An 18,732-nucleotide genomic window follows, 5' to 3' on the forward strand; every position below is an offset into this window, starting at 1 on the left:
TTGAACTGTCGATCTGCCTATCATAGGTTCCTTCCGGTGTGATAGCATTCAACAACACGACGTAAATTATTATTCTTTCTGGCAAATTAGTTACAATATGGAAACAACGCAACCAAACACAAGTAAACTGACTGAGAACCGTTTCCGCGTAACTTTATTCATCTTGCGTTTGGGTGGTGTCTCCATTTGCGTCGAGAGTCCATCAAGGATCAACTGCATGTACAACTCTGTGGTGATGATCTCCTCATATATCATGTTTCTCGCTATGATAATGGACTACGTCCTAAACAGTGACGACTTACAGGAAGCCATGAAGACATTTCGTGTCATTCTTTCAAGCGTCCTAATTTTCTGGATGTATTTCAATATCAGGTAGTTCTTACAAGGTCGGATACAATTACTTGCAAATGAAATATTATTAATGTGTTCCAAGATAAATATTTTAATAATCAATTGTTTTAGCACACAACAACAGTGATGATGATACAGCTAGGTTTTTTTTTACTCAATTGCGTCTCAGATATATTGGCTTCCTCCATTATCAGGGTAAGTACCTCTGAAACGTCAATAAATTTCTACCAGAGTACACGGCGCATCATTCCAGAAAACAGCCAACTTCAGACCTTGAACACACGTTCAGCATTAACCTAAGTGAACATACGTGAACGCCCAGCTCTTTCTCGAAAACACTAATTTGTTATGGATTTCAGATTCCGTATGGTCAAATTTGAGTGGTTGATTCATCTCACTGAACTCTTCACATGGGAAGACGTGCCGAACAAAGATCCTGACACTGGACGACATACGTGGGGTGGACTGATAACGCACATTCAGAACGTCAGCAAAAACTTCTTTATTTTCACCATCGTGTATCACGTGATCCAGACATCCGTGCGAATAGCGCTCTCTCACGAGTTCGTGTTCAGAGCGTGGTATCCTTTCGACTCTTCTACCAGCCCAGTGTACGAATTAATAATTCTTTCGCAGGTAAGATAATGCTCCTGTAATTTTGTTATCTGATTCAAAAGCATCGGAACTAAGTTGCGACGTGACAATTCCATCCAATCAACTATTAATGTAAAGAAATTTGAACCCACATGACGATAAAAGTTACAATTTAATGTATTTAAAAATTAAAGTGATATTTAAGCCTATATATCAAGTAAATGGTGCTCTCTGGAGATTGTCTAAGCGGTTTTGAGTCGAAGACAAGTAGAATCTCGTTCACTTTAAATGTATCTCCGAAAAAATCCAAACACCAATTCGAGGTGAAGTAATATAACTTAATATCAACGTACGGGAATGACGATAGGCGTTGCGACGCGTTCAAAAAACGCCAACATTTTCACAGTTCAGCTTACAGATGGCACTATAGTCGATTATGTAAAACAGACGCCGATCGTAGCGACGCCTTTTAGCCCAGAAGCCTTTAAAGGGCGCCTTATATAGCACCGGTGAATATAAAGTTTGAAAACCGAAGCCGAGCGTCGCGACGCCCCCACAAGAGGTCATTTGTGGCTCGAACGAACCTCGAAATTCCATCGAACACGACGTTGGTAAACCGACGCCAAGCGTAGTGACGATAACTGTCATTGGAGACCTAACCCAATTCATATTGACGTAACCTAACCCAACGCAACCCAACCAAAGCTATCCCTGCAGAATCACAGATTGTGAAAGACATGTCCTACTATGATTTAAGGGGTTAAGTAAAATCCAATGTTCTTCTACCCTCCAGGTGATTGCATCACTGCAATTACAGAGCGTATTTTTCGGGTTCCCTATCCTGTACGCCGTGTTAGTGTGCGTTGCGTGCAGTCAGTTGGAGAAGCTCAAGGCGAAACTATCGGCCATTGCACAGAAAAGCATCACGTCACAACAGAACTCTCAATCAGGAGACAAAGATGAGACTGGCCAAGACGCAAGAATTCAAAATGTGTTCTTTTACATGCAGAAACAGCTCAATGAATGCGTACGTCATCACCAACTTATCATGCAGTACGTACATATAATGCAATCACTGTATCCAGCATCAGTTACGGCAAAAAAGAGTCTATTTCGGACGATCTCATCTTAATTCTGCTCAATTTCAGGTACATGAGCGCACTAGAAGACACAATGAACTTCACGTTATGCGGTTTGTTCCTGATGATGCTAATCACAATGTGTTTCATCGCATTCTCCGCTGTCATGGTAACGTGTGTTTTAGTCTAGCTACTGTATGAATGGTGGGCCCACTTTCAGTCCGTTCAACAGTATCAAACATTTCCCAATATAGTTTCTAAATATAAAACAAGAATATAGCAACTGTGCCAAATACAATTGTATGATTAAACAAAGGACGTGACGAGACCACGCCATACGAACATAACACGCGGTATGAGTGTAATTCACTAAGACCTTAAGACGTCTGCTGGTTTTAATGCCCGTTGTTTTCTGCAGAGTCTGGGAGACCACACCGATCTGGCACAAGCCGCGTATGTTTACGGATTGATGATGGGAAGCACATTTATATTCTGCAGTCTTGGGACACAGCTTTCAGAACAAGTAAGTGACAATTTACCCAACATCATGTGGTAATTTTATTCTTAAATAATGGCCAGGTATGTCCGCTATAATTACACGTCAACTGTTTCAGGCTGAAAGTGTCAGAGACGCGGCCTGGGGGTGCGACTGGGTGGGAACTCCCGTCTCCTTCCAACGCTGTCTGATGTTCATCATCGCCAAAGCCAACAAGGAGTTTACACTCACGGCTGGCAAGTTTGTTCCAGTCTCCAACAAGACCATGATGAATGTAAGAAGAATCTTCCTAAACTAAATACTTGAATGTACGATTAAGTTTCACTGCAATTTGTCTTTCTGCAAATCAACTACTGGCACTATAACATAGTTCGTAGCCAATCGTGTTTAAATTCCTATTAAAATGCTGAAAAAACATAAACGCCAGGAATCAATAATAAAATTTCGGCAGGCTGTCATGCCCCATTATATTAATTATTTTCCTTTAGTTCAACTGCTGTTTAAACACCGTGTCCTTTCTCTTTGTCAACAGATGATGAACCAATCCGCATCTTTCTTCATGTTTCTTCTGAACATGAAAGACAAAAACATAAAAGAAAGTGGCACCGAATAGAAGAACAATCTGCAATGTGTAGCAAAATCTTCCTCACAGCATCAATTCCATTTATTAAATGCTATCTCATATCAATTCTATTCTACACGTCTTACTAGCGCCGAAACACACAGACCTCCTATAACCTCAATTGAAAATTACTTCCGAGGAAGAATCGACCACTGCTCTCTAACACAATATTTTACCGTCAACACATTAAAAATGCGATACGTTGTAGCTCATCTATTTAATAATATCTCTAAATGGCCTTCAATTTGTGACGCTGCGGGCGTTCTTGGAAATTGAGCTCGGCCAGGTCAATGTCGATGCAAGCTTGAAATGTGAGCTCTCTTCCAGCTGGTCACACAAGATAACGCCCAAAAGTGTCGCAGCATTTCTGTCGTGAAGGATTAACGTTGATAATGTGGTGTACAGTTCGCTGTTATTAACGGGAAGAACAGCTCGCAGTTTCTCGGCTATTAATTAATCATGGAAGGGTTAATATCAAGTAGCTGTTCTCACAATTGCAATAATAATTAAGCCACATTTTGGCCATGACTGGATACATTATTTCAATTCATGACACACCTGGACTACCAAGCTCTGCTTGATGGATAACAATCATGGAGAATTTTCAGTCTTTTACACAAGTGTGCATATTTGTGCCTATGTTCATTTGTGTGTCACGTGCAATTCATTTCTAAACTACTTTCTGCGAATATCTGAGAAATTATAACTGACTTCACTGGGGTGGGTCTGAAGATTCCTGTCTTCAGACTTGCAGCTTGTATGTCTGTTTTATATAAATTACTTACAATTGCCTTCCTGATTTATGGAAGTGAAATTTAAAGAGTATACAATGAGTTACAAAAGAAGGGTGCAGTCTGCTGAAATTAATTTTATGCAATCATTTGAATGAGAAGAAATTGTCATTACAGAGTACCTGTGTCAATTCACACATAAGCGGACAGACGATTGGCCTCCAGCCAAACTTCCAAAATCAACATAGTCAAAAAGCATGTTTTCAGAGGCAAAATATCAAGTAGCATGTTGAGGGGCTGTAGCTCACTGTGGAAAACACAAAATGGTAAAGACACAAGCATAACTTCAAACTACTTACCGAAGTCCTCTTGGCTCTTGTGATCCTGGTGTTCAGACGTGTGCACCGATGTGGTTCTGCGCACACACAGGGATACTATCCCAAATGAGAATGTATAGCTAATTACTGTCATTATGGACTGATGACCCCACTCCCTGAAGCACTATAGCCTATACTAGGCATAAATCAAAAAAAAATTTGGAGCACAAAGCAAGATTTTAAGTTTAAAAATAAAGAATGATTACCAAAACTTTAATGTATGGGTCCACATTAATTTTTACAATTACTATTGGCCTAAGAAATCCCCAAATCCCACCATATTTGAAACATCCAGAATTTCCTGAAGCACACAATTCAGTACTTTTTATGGCATAAGTGCCTCAAACCATAGCCTATAGATTCAAATCATAGATCTGGAAGGTGTTGGCCAAATTCATAGTATTATTTTGGAATTTGCCTGGAGGGACTAAGGAAAGCCAAGAAAAACTGAGATTTGAAAGCGGGCCTTCCCGAGTACAGCTTGACTGCGACGTTGTTTGCAACCAAAAATTATTCAAAGCATTCCAGTTCACTCAACTTCACGCGTGACCGGTGATTGAATTTTGATGTTACACTTAACACATTCTAACGGAATTAACCCCCAGACTCTTCATAAAACCGAGTTAATAAACAAACCATTATAAATTTCAATGTTGGTGATGAGCGTAAGATGCCGCGTCAGTAACCGGTGCAACTGTAAATTAAATTAACCCAGTTCTGAACAGCAGCACTGCGTCATCTCATATTTTATATAAAAAAGGACACTTCACTTTTAATCGGTATGCATAAGAATGTGTTTTCAGCACTTCCTATCACTGACAAAGCGTAAAATTTATACAGAAAAACATCACAACACGAACCTCACTACGGAAGGAATTACAAACGTTCCAGGGTTACCAATGTCATGATATCATATTTCTACCAAATTCGATATTCTAATAAACTATCGATATGATTAGTCAATCAAACTGCTGCACGTTCCTTATTTACCTACACCTTAATTGATGACCTATGAGAAAACAACGTTAAAAGAAAAATCAGGCCAAGGAACGCCGAATTCTATATTTATCCTGACAGGAAAACTCTACCGACAACAATAACAAAATATTCATCGACGACGGCTTATCAAAACAACTGTTGGAATGAACTCCACCAGAGGTCTCTCTCTACCTCTGCTAAATTAGGAAAGAAAAAAATTACATACATTTATGATTAATATTCATATAACAGGACAAATGTAATATCTTAATCACATTAAATCATTATGAAGAAGGTAAACATTACTGCATAAAATATAAATTCTTGAAAAGCAATGTTTGTTTGAGTTTTCATGTGTAGTGTACCCTTGTTGTATAGAGCACGTGTCTTGGGACAGCTTTGATAATGGCCATGTTACCCACATTATAGGCAAGAACATTTATGTAATTTTCATCTTAGGAGACATTATCATGCCTGCAGTGTATGCAATTCTTTGGTATAATGAGTGGGGTATTATGAGGGTTTACTGTACCATTATATGCTCAACTTCTTAGAAAATTTGTAGCAGAAAAATTTTTGGAATAAAAACTTTCATTTCATGCAGTGAGTTACACATAATACTGTGCACATTTTCTAACTTGTAAGGGACAATTCTTCAGAAGCCTAAAACTTGATCTATGCCAATGGTGGGAATGGAAAAGTTTGTTTGTGCTACTAATGAAAGTCATAAATGATGAGCAACTTATGTCCTTCACAGGGGCAATACAACTTCAACTATCACAGAACAAGACTCAAGAACACATTAACATCTACACTTCAGTAGCCCACTCCTCCCATCACAAGTTAGCATGAAAGTTTGTACAGAGTTCACACGAAGACAGCCCAGTATTCAAATATTTAAAAACTTTCAAACAACTGTGAACATTAATTATGTCCATAATGCAGCAAAACTTCCTAAGAATGAGCACCTTCCTCTGATAATTGAGTTATTATTTCAAACTTCATTCTTTATTGATTCATTGTGTGTAAAAAGTAGCCTTAATTTTCACTGTATAAAGATTATACATATTTGATAACGGAGAACCTCAATTATGAGAATGTCTCAATAATTTCATGTCAACTGAAGTTAATTCTTTATATGCGTATGCTTGACGCAAACACGCTTTTATGAAATCATGCCATCTGAGCCCCATTTCCTAGACACAACAGAATACCTGACACCAGACACTGGCTTCAGCGTGTGGTGGAATACCGAAAGCCTCAGCAGTCTTTAAGTCATGGGTACTTGTATGTAATAATAAAATTATAGAAAAATTTAATTACACCTGAGAACTTTGTTTTGTAACAAAAAGGTAGAGGACTAAGGTACAAAACTATGCAACATAACGTAATGAAGAGCTTCATAATCCATACTGTTCATCAGTTATTATTAGGATAATCATATCAAGGATTATAAGATGGTCAGGACATGTAACATACACAGGAGAGATGAAAAATACATACAAAATTTTAGTTACAAAACATGACGGGAGAAGTCAACTTGGGAGGTCTTGGTGTAGATGGGAGGATAATAATAAAACAGATCTCGGAGACGTGGATTTGATTCACGTGACTTCGGATAAGATCCAATAGTAAGCTCATGTGAACACAGCAAAGACACTTCTTGACAACTAAAAAAAGATTAAAGCCATCCCGCTACATGCCATGTAGGTCATTTGGGCGGGGAGTGGAGGTATAGCTCCTCCTCTTTCTTGACCTCGGCACAAGATGGGGGTGAGTGGTCAGCATCACGCCCTGTCCGTGCTTTACCCACAGACCCATCGGATAGGAGGCTGGGTGGGCCCCAGAGCTGGCGTGGATGTAGAGTCTAGAGGAAAAATCCTATGTCCCCATTGGGGATCAAACCCCAGTCATTCAGCCTGTAGCTAGTCATTATACTCCTATCGCCCATGAAAAGCACTGTCGTCAGTCAACACAAAAAAGCACGCCCTCATATCGCACATCTGACATCGGATGCAACTGCAAAATTCTGATGGGAAGTGCTCCCGCAACCACCGTACAGTCCAGAATTGGCCCCCTTCAGACCACCACCTGCTCTGGACCATGAAAGAAACAACAAAAGGCCTAAACTAAAAGAACAATCACGCTGTTCAGGAAGATGAGCACAATTGGCTTAAATGCGAAGGGAAAGTTTGTGCAGTGATGGCAGAAATGCGTGTGAAGAAAAGTGATAGGACTTGGCTGAGATCATTATCCAATCACATGAGTTCTTGTTCAGTTGAAGAAAAATAGCAGTCCTTTTATTTACATGGAAATAAAGTTAACAACGAAACCCACTATAATAAATCTATTTTATATTTTTAACTATTGTACACTACGTACTTTAACTAAACAGTTTAAATAAAAAAGACTATAAACCTGCAACAGCAGCAATCCTGCGGTGACATGACATCAAACCGATCACAGCCTCGCTTCTGGTGTCCTGAAAGAGTTGCTGGCTGTAAAACACGCACGTAAAATCAACACACGCCTTTTCTAAAACGTGAAAGAGTACAATGAATAAACTCCTGTGTTCTTTTCACATACCTGGGCACAAAATTTCATTTCTTGTACAACTTCTGCAGTTGGGGAGCAGATAACTTCACTTTTCCCGGTAGGTTCCTAGCCAGGTTTTCGTCTTTCACGCTTCGTATGAGATCCTTTTCTCTCGCCGTTGTGGTGCGCTCCTTCAGGAACATGTTTATTGCTGTCTTTGCAGCCTTTCCCCTCTTGCCTGAGCCTGGAGTCAACTTCACTTTAAACCTGTCAAGTTAAGCATGAAGTATAAAAACTCTTCGATCCCTCGTGCAGTGTTCTTTTGAGAGATACGTTGAATGGCAGAAAACAGCCTTTAAGTACAGTCGGACTTCAGGTTCTCGTGGCAATGAGTATGAAGTTCGCTATCTACTGAGACGATGCACCAAATAGTCTGGTAGAAACTGAACAGAATTTCAGAGGTGCTTATAGCCCGCATCATACGATCGAGTACTTACAAAATGTAAGTCATTTCTACCAGACTATACAGCATAAGCTCAGTGTTTAACAAACATCACCATCACCACCACCACCAACATTCTGCTGCGTATTAGACCATATAGCTTGTTACTGATTCAGAACACTTACTTATAATTTAGGAGGGTGTTGTAAGGTGCCACCACAGGTATAGCAAATAGTAGCTCATCTTCGGGTACTGGCAATCCCGTCAGTGAGTCCAGCATGTCAACATCAGCAGTTACCGTCACCTCCTCAACTACTTCCGCCCCGTCCGACTCCTCTCCATCTGCCCCGGTTTTCTGAGGCGGAGCCGCTCTTGGTACCTGTGGAGCGTTCATCTTCTTTTCTACTTTAGCCGAATCCTTGCCACTTGCAACCTTACATTTCTTCCCCTTCTTGTTGTCCTTTCCAGTACCTGCAGACTAACAAAGAGGCAGAACTACATACCACATAGAGCAAATCCTCTTCTCGAAACTTAATTCCACAGAAAATATTTCCAAGTGTGAGATTTCAGGTTTTCGCACTGACGACTACGAAGTTCAACGCTGCACTATGAAATCTGGTAGATATTGACTGATATTTGAGAAGGCCTTACTGTCACCATGATCAGGGCAGCCACCTTCCAAAATTTATGCAGAGTAAATGATCACCAATAATGTACAAAATATTTGACGCCACATGCTTCTTTCAACAGCCTTATACAACTCAAGAGAATGAGACCCACGGACGAGACTGAGATGAACTTTTAGAAGTTTGAAAACGAAGGTTACAATTTTGTCGGAGAACATCAAATGACTGCTTCAAAGCAGTAGTAAGTGAACCACAGACACATTTTTCTGAAAACATGAACAAACAGCGTTACACACAGAACTGAAACTAACCTGCGTGATAATGTATAATTGTTAGTACAATTACATGGACTCGCGGGAGCTCCATTTTGTGAAAGATTCTGACCATATCAATAGCGGAGACAACCAAAATTAGACAAAGAGAGAGTACCTGTAGAATTTCCATCCTTAGCTTCCTTTCTTCCTCATCTTGATATTTGTATTTCTCTTTTATCTTCTTCAGTTTCCCCCTCTGACCACGTTTCAAGTGCTGCTGCTGTTTTGCTTGCACTTCGTTTTCTTCCTTGTCATCGCCTTCCTGAACACTGTTCGCGCGTGATTTGTTGATGCTCGTTCTCCTCCGATGACTTGAAGGCAAAGGATTCATACTGATAGGTTTACTGTCACCAAGGAAGACCACCTGCGGTTCTGATGACTGCTCAAGTGGTTGAAACAGTCTTGTCGTGGTTGCATGTAGCGTGATCCTAAACATAAATACGAATCTATGCATTCACACACTAACTGGTGTAACTAAGAAACAACATAAAGCAAAGCGCGCCTTCAGAAACCGATATTACGCTCAGACAGTTCATTACCGGGTTTACAACAGTCTGCCACCAATCTTTAACATCCGTTTTAATATCATCCTCCCATCCATACCTAAGTCTTCTGATTGGTCTCTTTCCTTCAGGTCTTCCAGCCAAAATTTTGCATACATTTTTCACCTACCCTGCCCATCCTATCCTCCTTGATTTTATCTTCCTGATATTATTTGGTGAAGGATACAAATTAGCAGTTAATTCAAATTATTACCCCGCTCTCTTCATTGTTTACAGAAAGAGAGGCTTAAGTATGTATGGATAAACCCATGGAAGAAGGAAATGAATTATAAATGTTAGTTTAGACAGTGGGAATACGGATACATAAACAATACAAGAGCATGATCTCATTCTGTCGATAGGGCAAAACATGCCGACAGTGAAGACAAAGAAGTTTCAGTACACGCAGCTGAGTAACAACCTGAACGTGCGTTTAGTAACATGGTACTGTGTGAAACTTTGAGGATATTTTGGGCAGTCATTGCAACAAAGAATATACGAGGAAAACTTTATTTTGCTCATGAGAAACTGCGGTTGTAGTCTCTCACCACCTGCCATAAGAATAGCAGCGCTACTCGACTGAGTTGTAATCGAGTCTTATCCACCTCCCTCCTTCTTCCCTTATTAAAAATGACCCACGCAAAAACTCACACTTAGACAAATAAGGACGTCACACTTACTGATCACCTCTGACGTGTTCAATTTTTATCTCTGTATCAGGAAATTCCACCTTTCCGTCCTCCGTTTCTTCATTGTTTTCTGAGCTCGCATTACTCCTGGTGCGTTTTCCTTCTTCATTCTCGTCGTTCAGTTTAACATCTGAAAGTTCCGAATTATCTTCTGTCCCACCATCACATGAAACAAACACAAAATCTTACTTTAACGTCGAGTATTAAGGTGGAAAAAGTGAAGCGCATATCATAGTAAGAAAATGAAGGCACATTCTGGGCAATGACGAATATTTGTGAACTGTACAAACGAGAAGTTGAAGGAATTTTATCAAGAACACAATTACAATAATTAAGATGACTCAGTGACGGCAACAGTGCAGTGTCAGGGACAATTACGAAGTGAAAGTTCCACCGATAAAACACTGTCTACTTGTGAAATGGACCAAAATAAGAAGGTGGGATAAATACAATTTCAGATTCTCATAGTGGTGGAAATGTCGGTGACGATCTTTTGGGTTGTGATGCCCTGAAGACAAAGACAGAATAACTTTCTGAGACATTAGTACCAACTGACAAAGTCAGCATGGCATCGTAACCCAGGAATACCACCATGAACAGGTGGAACAAAGGTCGCTATGAATTTTATATAAAAAATTAATAAAATAATGTTTCTCAAAATCTACCACTTGTAGGGAGTGCCGAGTTCTAAAACTTTGATTTGAAACAACTGTTAGTACAGCACATATTTAACAAAATACAACAAAAAAATAATACGGATTCCTTTAATTCTGCCATATAGAATAACTTGATACAGCTTACCATTTTCCTCACCTTCATCTTCAGTGTCTACCAGTTCAATTTCTTCCTCTTGTTCTGATGTAGTTATGGACATGACATCCATTATAGTGGCTACAGAAGACGCATCATCCTCCGCTCCCCGGACTCTCCTCTCATCTTTATGTCTGGAATCAACAGAATTTCCAGAGCGATGAAACAAAGCTCAACTTTATTTGAATATTCAACCTAAACATTAACACCATCATATCTCACCTGAACACGGAGCTGTCGTCTAGTTTGAACAGGAAGCTGAAGCCCAAGATAAGGTGACAGGGGGGCAGATAGTTCTTCTTGCCCCGGACCATGAAGCTGCCTGTGGTCAGGTACTCTCCAGTGGGGGCTGTCTTAGACACCTGGCTACTCTCCACCCACCACGCATTTGTCACAACTTTCGCGCTCCAGGCAACACTAAACAGGCACAATAAACCCTTGTTACACATATTTATTAAATGCCCCTCAATAATAAGTCATCTTAAATAACACAAACATTTCTTTTGATTACGTTATCATCGGATCCACGTGTCCGTCAACCTGTAACAACTTTTGAATCGACTGACATATTGTCACAAGACTATAACTAACATCGTTGGAAACTGTTCTACTGGAGGCTACGCACAGATATGGACCACTAAACACTATAAAAGGCCTGACTTACAGCCAATCGTAACCTCACCATGTAAACTGAAGAATTTAAAGAAAAGTATCATGTGATCTCCCTGAACTTCCTGTTTAACACACACAATATTATAACAGAGAGACTTATTTTTGCATAATGAAGAATAATGTGTAAATCAGAACATTACAATCAAACTTTTGCCTGTACTTGCCTGTACGAGACAGCCATGGAACCAGCTTCATTCAGTGTTTTCGGTGGTACAGGTTCCCCTGCGGGGTTCTTGATAACGATGCTACTAGCACCCTGAATATCAGCGTGCACGTAAATGTCGCCCGGCCGCATGTAACGCTTCACGATCAGCTCATTCTGCTGCTGGTCCCGCCCGCCAATCACTGGTCAATATGAAGTTCCATGTTATTATCAAAAGAACAAATCAATTTCTGATAAAGAGAACTCCTTAAAACAAATACCATTTTAATTTTAATGTAAAGGTGTAAACTTTATATTTACACGATCATTTTTTTCCCGAGAACACTTCTTGAAGTCAAAATGCTATAAGATTAAAGCACATTTACGGCACGCCATTTCATAACCAGAAGCGATCCAAAGAAAAATTATGATTCGGACAACAAGAACCTTCAAGACCCTAGCAAAACGCACGTAAAAGCACTCACACCTACCTAGATAATTCTCAGAACTGATAAACCAGAAAAATTTTTCAAACCAGAAGATTTTTCTCGCTTTGCTGATGTTCGTCATAGCTTGAACTTCTTTCAGAGTCTGTTTCGTCTTCTTCTCAGCGGACTTCAGAGCTTTACCTTGCGACTCCAGTGTCTTCTGCTGTTTCTTAGCGGCACTTTTCTTCTTATCATAGTATCTGAAAGACAAACCATTACATCAAATTAAACATGGACAATGGTTCATCACGTAATTCCACACAGCAGAGTCCTTCTTGGGAAGCTCCTCAACGTGTAATTTTCTCCTATTCTTTCCTTTTCTTTTACAAAGAATGTTGCTCTGCAATACTAAATTCATAGGTTCATCTGTAACACTGGTTTCTGCTTTGAAACATATCACAAAAATGTGACCACAAGAAAACACGAAATATTAAACTGGCTTTCGTATAATACAGACAGTACCTAAACACGGATTTCAATATATGGGGTACAGTACTGAAAACATAATTATTCTAATACTGTTCTCCCAGAAATGACGGAATCAATTTCTGTTTGATTACAAATGTTTTTTTTTTAATTTATGAATATAATAACACGCCAGTTTTTGTAATAAAAGCAGAAGGAAGAAATCTGAGGTGCATGTAGAATTATCACATTTTTCGTAACCTAATTTATATTCAATTGTCCCTTTAAAATCATATGAAAGAAATAAGAATTCAGTAAACAGCCAGATACTATACAAAACATCAGTATTGAATTGAATTGAATTGAATTTACTTGGTAGCATTGGAGAACGCAGTCAGATCAAGATCAATGTCCACCAGCATCGGTTTCAGCTCCATCTTGTCACCGTCCCCCTCCACGTCCGATGAATCTTCCTCGGCATACGGATCCCTGAAATAAAACGGCGAAACCTAAAGCCGATCTGAAGCGTATCAAAAGATTCAGTTCACACTTCAAAGAAAAAAACAACACTTCACTGCAAAGATTAACTGTTTAATGACGTCTAAGGAAATAAATGCTGTTTACAGCGAGAATCACGAGAAACATAATTAAACTCTGTCAGCAAAATACAGAGATATTCCAACAAAACAAAATAATAACAATCTACAAACAAAATGTTATACGTAAGAAAAGGTATGACGAACGAGTATGAAGACAGAATAAAAACCACATCAACAAACAAATCCAATCTCAGCCTGAAATGAGATACCCCAAGAATAAGAACCATGGTTCTCACTGTTACAACCACAACGCACCTCAGCTTCATTGTGATATGATTTATTTCCAGCTTAAGCCCCACGATACTAGAGGCCACAGGATCTCCCTTGGCTTGCGCTTCCTTTATCAGGTTCTGAATGTCAGTCCACGGCAGCTGGTTGGCCAACGCACTGCGTATAGCAAGGATTGCATTGTCCACAAGCTGCTGATTTCTAGAGATCAACTCCGCTCTGTGCTTATCCGTCTCTTGCGTGCGTGTGAGGTCCATCAATCTTTGGTCATGATCTTTGCGCACGTTTGAAAGTTTCTTCATAGCTTCACGCTCCTGTAAAAAATGTGTCTCAGATCAGTTCATAATAGAATGTCACTTGTCATTTCACGGTATAAAATAAAAAGTAATGTCCTTCATACTTTAAAATAAAGTGACTGACGGAAAAAGTGACCTTTTTCAACGCATTAAATTTTGGTACTCCAGAACTTACAGATAGGCAAAACATATTGATGTTTCATAAACTGTAAAAATCTTGTCAGGTGATCAGCTAAGTTAATTCAGGGCACAAGACCAACAGAATATAGCCCCCCATTAATTTTTTTTCGCTATATGCCATGTAGGCGCTTGGGGGGAGAGGACGTATAGCTCCTACTCATTTTCAAACCTTGGTACTAGACGGGGGTGAGCGGTCAGCGTCGCGCCCTAGCCACGCTTTACCCCCGGGGCGAAAGGACGCCCGGTACCCATTGGACAAGAGCCTGGGTGGGCCCCAGAGGCTACAAGAAAAGTCCTCTGCCCCTGTCAGGGATTGAACCCCAATTGTCCAGCCCACGGTCAGTCAATATACTGACTGAGCTACCCGGTTCATCAGAACACACTCGTAACATAAACAGAGCAACACCCAGACAAGAATCACAAGAAACTTTATAATAAATTCCATAAATATGGAAGCAGATCCAAGCTCAAAAACTTTAAGTGTATGATGTAAGACATTATGATGCATTAATGTGCACGTGTAAGTGCCAATACCTGCTGCAAGGCTTTCATGTCAATCTTCTGGCTCTCAAGTGTAGAGAAGAACTCGTCAACAGCCATATCGAAGCTGGGAAATTCCCGTACAGGCAATCCAGCGTGCTGCTCAAACACCACTGGATGAAACTCTTGGTTTGAAAAAAAGTCTTCTTCACCCCCATCTGGCAGAGGACGTTTCTCTCTTTTCTGTATGATATAACCCTAGAATGACAACATTTGTCAACTTACGTACTCGCCCAATACACCGAGAAACAGTCCTACTGCAGTTCGATAATTGCTATAAGTGAAAAGTTCCATCATTGGTTGCGAAGTCTTCAGGCTACCGTAACAACACTCGTCTGCTGAACTGTAACACCGCGAAGACTTGTACGCAGACACCAATACTTCAGAGGAACATACCACCCCCATCTTCAAAATTTTGGTTAACATTGTTACTTTAGTTATCTTGGTTGAATGCCAAAGGTCAAATTCTAGCAAACACAAGAGAACTGTCATGTTCTGCGCACATTTTTAATTGGTTGTCAACACTCACATAAATCACATGCCCAGGTTTGTCATCATAATATGTAATAAAAAATGCATGTGAATTAAGTAATTAAATATGATATTAATTTGAGTTCTCACTCAGGTTAAATCACCTTTCTACCATTATACAGAATTTTGTTGAGAATTTTGAGATCATGTAAAAATAACTTCTTGCCGTACTTTTGATTCTTGTTGTAAAGCCTGATCTAACAAGTGGTCTGCTTCTGTCAGGGCTGCAAACAGTTTTGGTGCGTCTTTATCCAAATCAAATCCTTTACCAAGCTTGCAGCCAGCGTTGAATCCTGCCTTGAGTAACGCATGTTCAATCACTGCTGGACCATAATCTGAAAAGAAATCACATTCAGAGACGCGCATCGTCTTTAAAGGGCGGGGAGACGGAATGATCCAACGAGTGACTGATAATTAATTTCCTCAAAAACTATTCACTGTACAGGACGTGGAACCCACTAAGCGTGTTTCCAGTACGTTCAGCAACCTGCAAGTAATTTAGTCTAAATACAGACTGAATAAAACAGGTGAAAGTGTGCATCAATGCCAAACGCAAATGTTACAAATAAATTAGCGAACGCACGTTTTTGGCAGTGAGAAACGAGGAACAGTCTGTGACACAACCAATCACGCTTATTTACATACCAAGGTGGGGCATAAGAATCTTCTTGAGACTGTCCCCTGGTTTGGCAGCTGACAGTATACTATGCACCTTTGCTGCGGTTGGTGGGCCTTCACGTTGGTGCACTCTATCCAATGGATACTTTTCTCGAACCGCAAATCTAACAGACACAATAACAAAAGTACTTCAAGTACTACGGGAATTAAAACTAACATATTAAAAGCATTCATTTGTGTGTCTTCTACGACGAAATTAAATTCAAATGATTTCTCATCATACCAAACGCATGTCAATTACATTTACATATGGAAAGCACACAAAGATAATGATATCATCAAAAAGTTTCCAGCATGTAAGAAAGCCAACCCACCAAACAAATACAAAGTAATATCAGTATTCGGCTGTTAATATTTACTTAGGAATCACACAAAAACTTAGAATGAATTTCTTCAACCATCATTGCTCCCTGCAATGCAACCAACTGGAAACACACAGCAAATTTTAAACGGGGCAACAGATGGACAGACAGATGGACGGAAACAGGCAGTTTACAAACAGGTTCCAAAAGAAAACCATGCACAATCCCTCAAAATACTAAATGTATAAGTCAGAGAAGTAACACTTCAATCATACCTGACCTCCTCACCCTCAGCGTGGGGTCGCAGAATATTCAGTATCATCATGTTACAGTCCGTGAGCACTATGTTTCCGCGGTCATACAGCTCCAGTACCACGTGGTACGCAGCTTCACCGGAACCAAACTGCAGGTCCACTATTCTGTCTACCCCCAGTTGCGTCAAGCTCTCCAAGCGCTTGTTTCTCAAATGTTTACGCATCTGTATGAGGCACAAACATGGGAGGAAATTATTTTTTCCCTCATTACTATTTTTAACAGCATAAATGTGCTACAGTAATGAACCACTCACCTTCATACTGAACCCTGAGGGTGCAACATTCTTAGGCCATTCAAATACAGTTGAATGCAACCGACAACCTGACTCTAGAAGTAACACACATTTCTCTTCGGTTCTCTGAAGTTTTATTAAGTACGTTTTATGATCTATGTCATATACCTGGGCAACACGCATTCCAATCAACCTGCAGAACAATAGAAAAATTCAGTTCTATGTAATAAGTTAACTTCTACCTAAATCAAAATTTTCAAAGAGAATTTGATATGTCACATGCTTCCTCAGGCTAGTAGAAACAATGAATTTTTGTGAATAAGTTCTACTAATTTAGTACAGACTTTCAAAAGAAAATGTGTCTTATAAAATATGAACATACTGTCACAATCTAACCACACACCAAATTTCATATTCCTTGCTACATTGATTCATTGATTACTTCTAAGAAAATGAACTGTATACATCAATTTTTTGTGGTGCAGCTGTTTTTTATTTTGTGCTCTAAACAAGATGATCTTAATTCCTTCACCAGCGTCAACAAGTGCCACTAAATTCTTAAACACAATCAAACCCCACTTCTTCTAAGTACACAGTACATTATTACTGACCAGTAAAAATATAAGTAGGATATTAGGTTATCATGGCAATGAGTAGTAAGTGGCTGTCTTCTGGGTTGCAGCATTGTGTAGTATGGTAGAAGTTTACCAACGTTTCAGAGGTCGTTGTTGCCTTCATTATCGCCCTGATGATGGTGGCAGCAAAAATTTAACACTAACCCCACACTGTTAATTTCAAAGGATCTTTTGTTTCTTCAGATATATAACTATCATAAAAAGATTTATAATTGCATTGAATGAAATAAATTCACAAACGTCACCTATAACGTACTGAACAAGAAATATGGTAACCGAAAAATTAGGTCTTAGGTTATCACGAGGGTGATGATGTCGATGTCATCGACAAGTACAACTTACTTTTGTAGTTCCCTTGCTGTACATAACAAGTCAAAAGTGCTAAATCTAGTTTTCATTTTGATCGGTACACAATGTTACTCTTTTCGGTAATGAACGATAAACCAGTGTCTTGTGACAGACTAATTTTCAAGCACCCATTTAATCCTTAATAGACGCCATCTGCACTCTGGTGGGGAAAGTTACATTACTGACGTACAAGGTAATGTTTTGCAAGGCTGTGTATAGGTTATGTTTCCATCAGTTGGGAGTACGAGTAAAGAATTCAGATTGTTACACAATTTTAAAGTCTTCATTCCCTGAATTAGTTATCTCCCGTTTTGTTTCCGTAAATGTAATTAATGAATTGAACATTTGTCGCGCACCAATAAGTAATGGGCGCTCAGAATTTGAATCGCATTAACATTTAGACCATATTATCTCGAATTTCGTGTCATTCCTATATTAATGTTAGCTTGTTCCTGCCACGATAACGTAATGTGAGATAATAATTTTCTTGCGTTTATATTCCTAAGGACGATAAATTACATTGTTGGATTCTATAAACTTTTTAATTTCAATAAGTATACATAACCTCACTAATATGTTACTCCCACATTGAATATGCAAGTTATGGAAGTTTTAATGCCGTTATTGCATGTAGTACAGTGGTTACCAATACTGCTTCATATGCTGCATATATTTAGTTCAAATCTCAGGTCAGGATTTGCTCTCATTACAGTTATAGCAGTCAAAATATACTCAACTGCAATGTAGAAAGCATTCCATGAATTAAATCAACTCTTTAATTTCTCCACAAACAGAATTTTGAGTTGTTGAAATCATTCTCGGATATCTGAACTTCGTTATATTTTCAAAGAATTTATTATATACCTTTCAACATAAAATGCAAATCAATCCTTTCAGAATGTTTAATTATGGCACACTGTTTCTTGCCCCACTGCATTTAAATTTAAATTTGTTA

The 18,732-nt window shown here is 39.3% G+C and overlaps 3 protein-coding genes across 13 annotated transcripts in view; 1 reads left to right on the top strand and 2 right to left on the bottom strand.

Moving 5' to 3' along the window:
• LOC110833841 (lutropin-choriogonadotropic hormone receptor) overlaps positions 1-4,252 on the bottom strand; it is a 137,309-nt gene extending 133,057 nt beyond the window's left edge. For both annotated transcript variants that reach the window (XM_087352755.1, XM_087352754.1), the window contains exon 1: positions 4,233-4,252. The gene's annotated coding sequence lies outside the window, so the exon portion shown is untranslated. The remainder of the gene's footprint in view (positions 1-4,232) is intronic.
• On the top strand, positions 1-4,467 carry LOC147873228 (odorant receptor 70a-like). 2 transcript variants are annotated; one of them, XM_087352774.1, is made up of 7 exons: positions 1-372; positions 711-987; positions 1,739-1,998; positions 2,094-2,193; positions 2,443-2,547; positions 2,639-2,794; positions 3,053-4,467. In XM_087352774.1, exons 1-7 carry the CDS (start codon positions 98-100, stop codon positions 3,131-3,133), a joined length of 1,254 nt encoding a protein of 417 aa, XP_087208900.1. In that variant the 5' UTR covers positions 1-97; the 3' UTR covers positions 3,134-4,467. The 2 variants fall into 2 exon arrangements, with proteins under 2 accessions (XP_087208900.1, XP_087208901.1); XM_087352775.1 differs by lacking the exon at positions 3,053-4,467 and having other exon boundaries at positions 1,739-1,972; positions 2,639-2,777.
• Positions 4,297-18,732, bottom strand: part of Clbn (Nuclear export mediator factor NEMF homolog Clbn) — a 16,387-nt gene continuing 1,951 nt past the window's right edge. The window contains exons 1-18 of one of the 9 annotated variants that reach the window (XR_015536159.1): positions 17,406-17,494; positions 16,816-16,987; positions 16,523-16,725; positions 15,913-16,049; positions 15,439-15,602; positions 14,731-14,934; positions 13,748-14,034; positions 13,266-13,382; positions 12,492-12,688; positions 12,023-12,203; positions 11,409-11,603; positions 11,178-11,320; positions 10,368-10,527; positions 9,261-9,573; positions 8,391-8,683; positions 7,815-8,030; positions 4,887-7,324; positions 4,297-4,381 (exon numbers count right to left, since the gene is read on the bottom strand). Coding sequence is in view for 7 of the 9 variants with exons in the window: in XM_022064650.2 (XP_021920342.1) it covers positions 7,829-8,030; positions 8,391-8,683; positions 9,261-9,573; positions 10,368-10,527; positions 11,178-11,320; positions 11,409-11,603; positions 12,023-12,203; positions 12,492-12,688; positions 13,266-13,382; positions 13,748-14,034; positions 14,731-14,934; positions 15,439-15,602; positions 15,913-16,049; positions 16,523-16,725; positions 16,816-16,987; positions 17,406-17,479 (3,042 nt within the window). In the remaining 2 variants the exon portion in view is untranslated. Of the gene's footprint in view, positions 7,325-7,506; positions 8,031-8,390; positions 8,684-9,260; positions 9,574-10,367; positions 10,528-11,177; positions 11,321-11,408; positions 11,604-12,022; positions 12,204-12,491; positions 12,689-13,265; positions 13,383-13,747; positions 14,035-14,730; positions 14,935-15,438; positions 15,603-15,912; positions 16,050-16,522; positions 16,726-16,815; positions 16,988-17,405; positions 17,495-17,771; positions 17,946-18,732 lie in introns of those variants that run through there. The other 8 variants (XR_015536160.1, XM_022064650.2, XM_022064649.2 and 5 more) reach the window with 8 other exon arrangements.

This window comes from Zootermopsis nevadensis, unplaced genomic scaffold (genome assembly GCF_977971745.1).
Source record: "Zootermopsis nevadensis isolate Lab colony 2312 unplaced genomic scaffold, Znev_1.0 Znev_ptg000021l, whole genome shotgun sequence".
Taxonomy (NCBI): Eukaryota; Metazoa; Arthropoda; class Insecta; order Blattodea; family Termopsidae; genus Zootermopsis; species Zootermopsis nevadensis.

Excerpts from the sequence above, each read along its gene's own strand:
- LOC147873228 (XM_087352774.1), top strand. The coding sequence starts at position 98 with ATGGAAACAACGCAACCAAACACAAGTAAACTGACTGAGAACCGTTTC. Across the intron at positions 2,548-2,638 it reads GGACACAGCTTTCAGAACAA|GCTGAAAGTGTCAGAGACGC; the intron begins GTAAGTGACAAT and ends CAACTGTTTCAG. Across the intron at positions 2,795-3,052 it reads CCAACAAGACCATGATGAAT|ATGATGAACCAATCCGCATC; the intron begins GTAAGAAGAATC and ends CTTTGTCAACAG.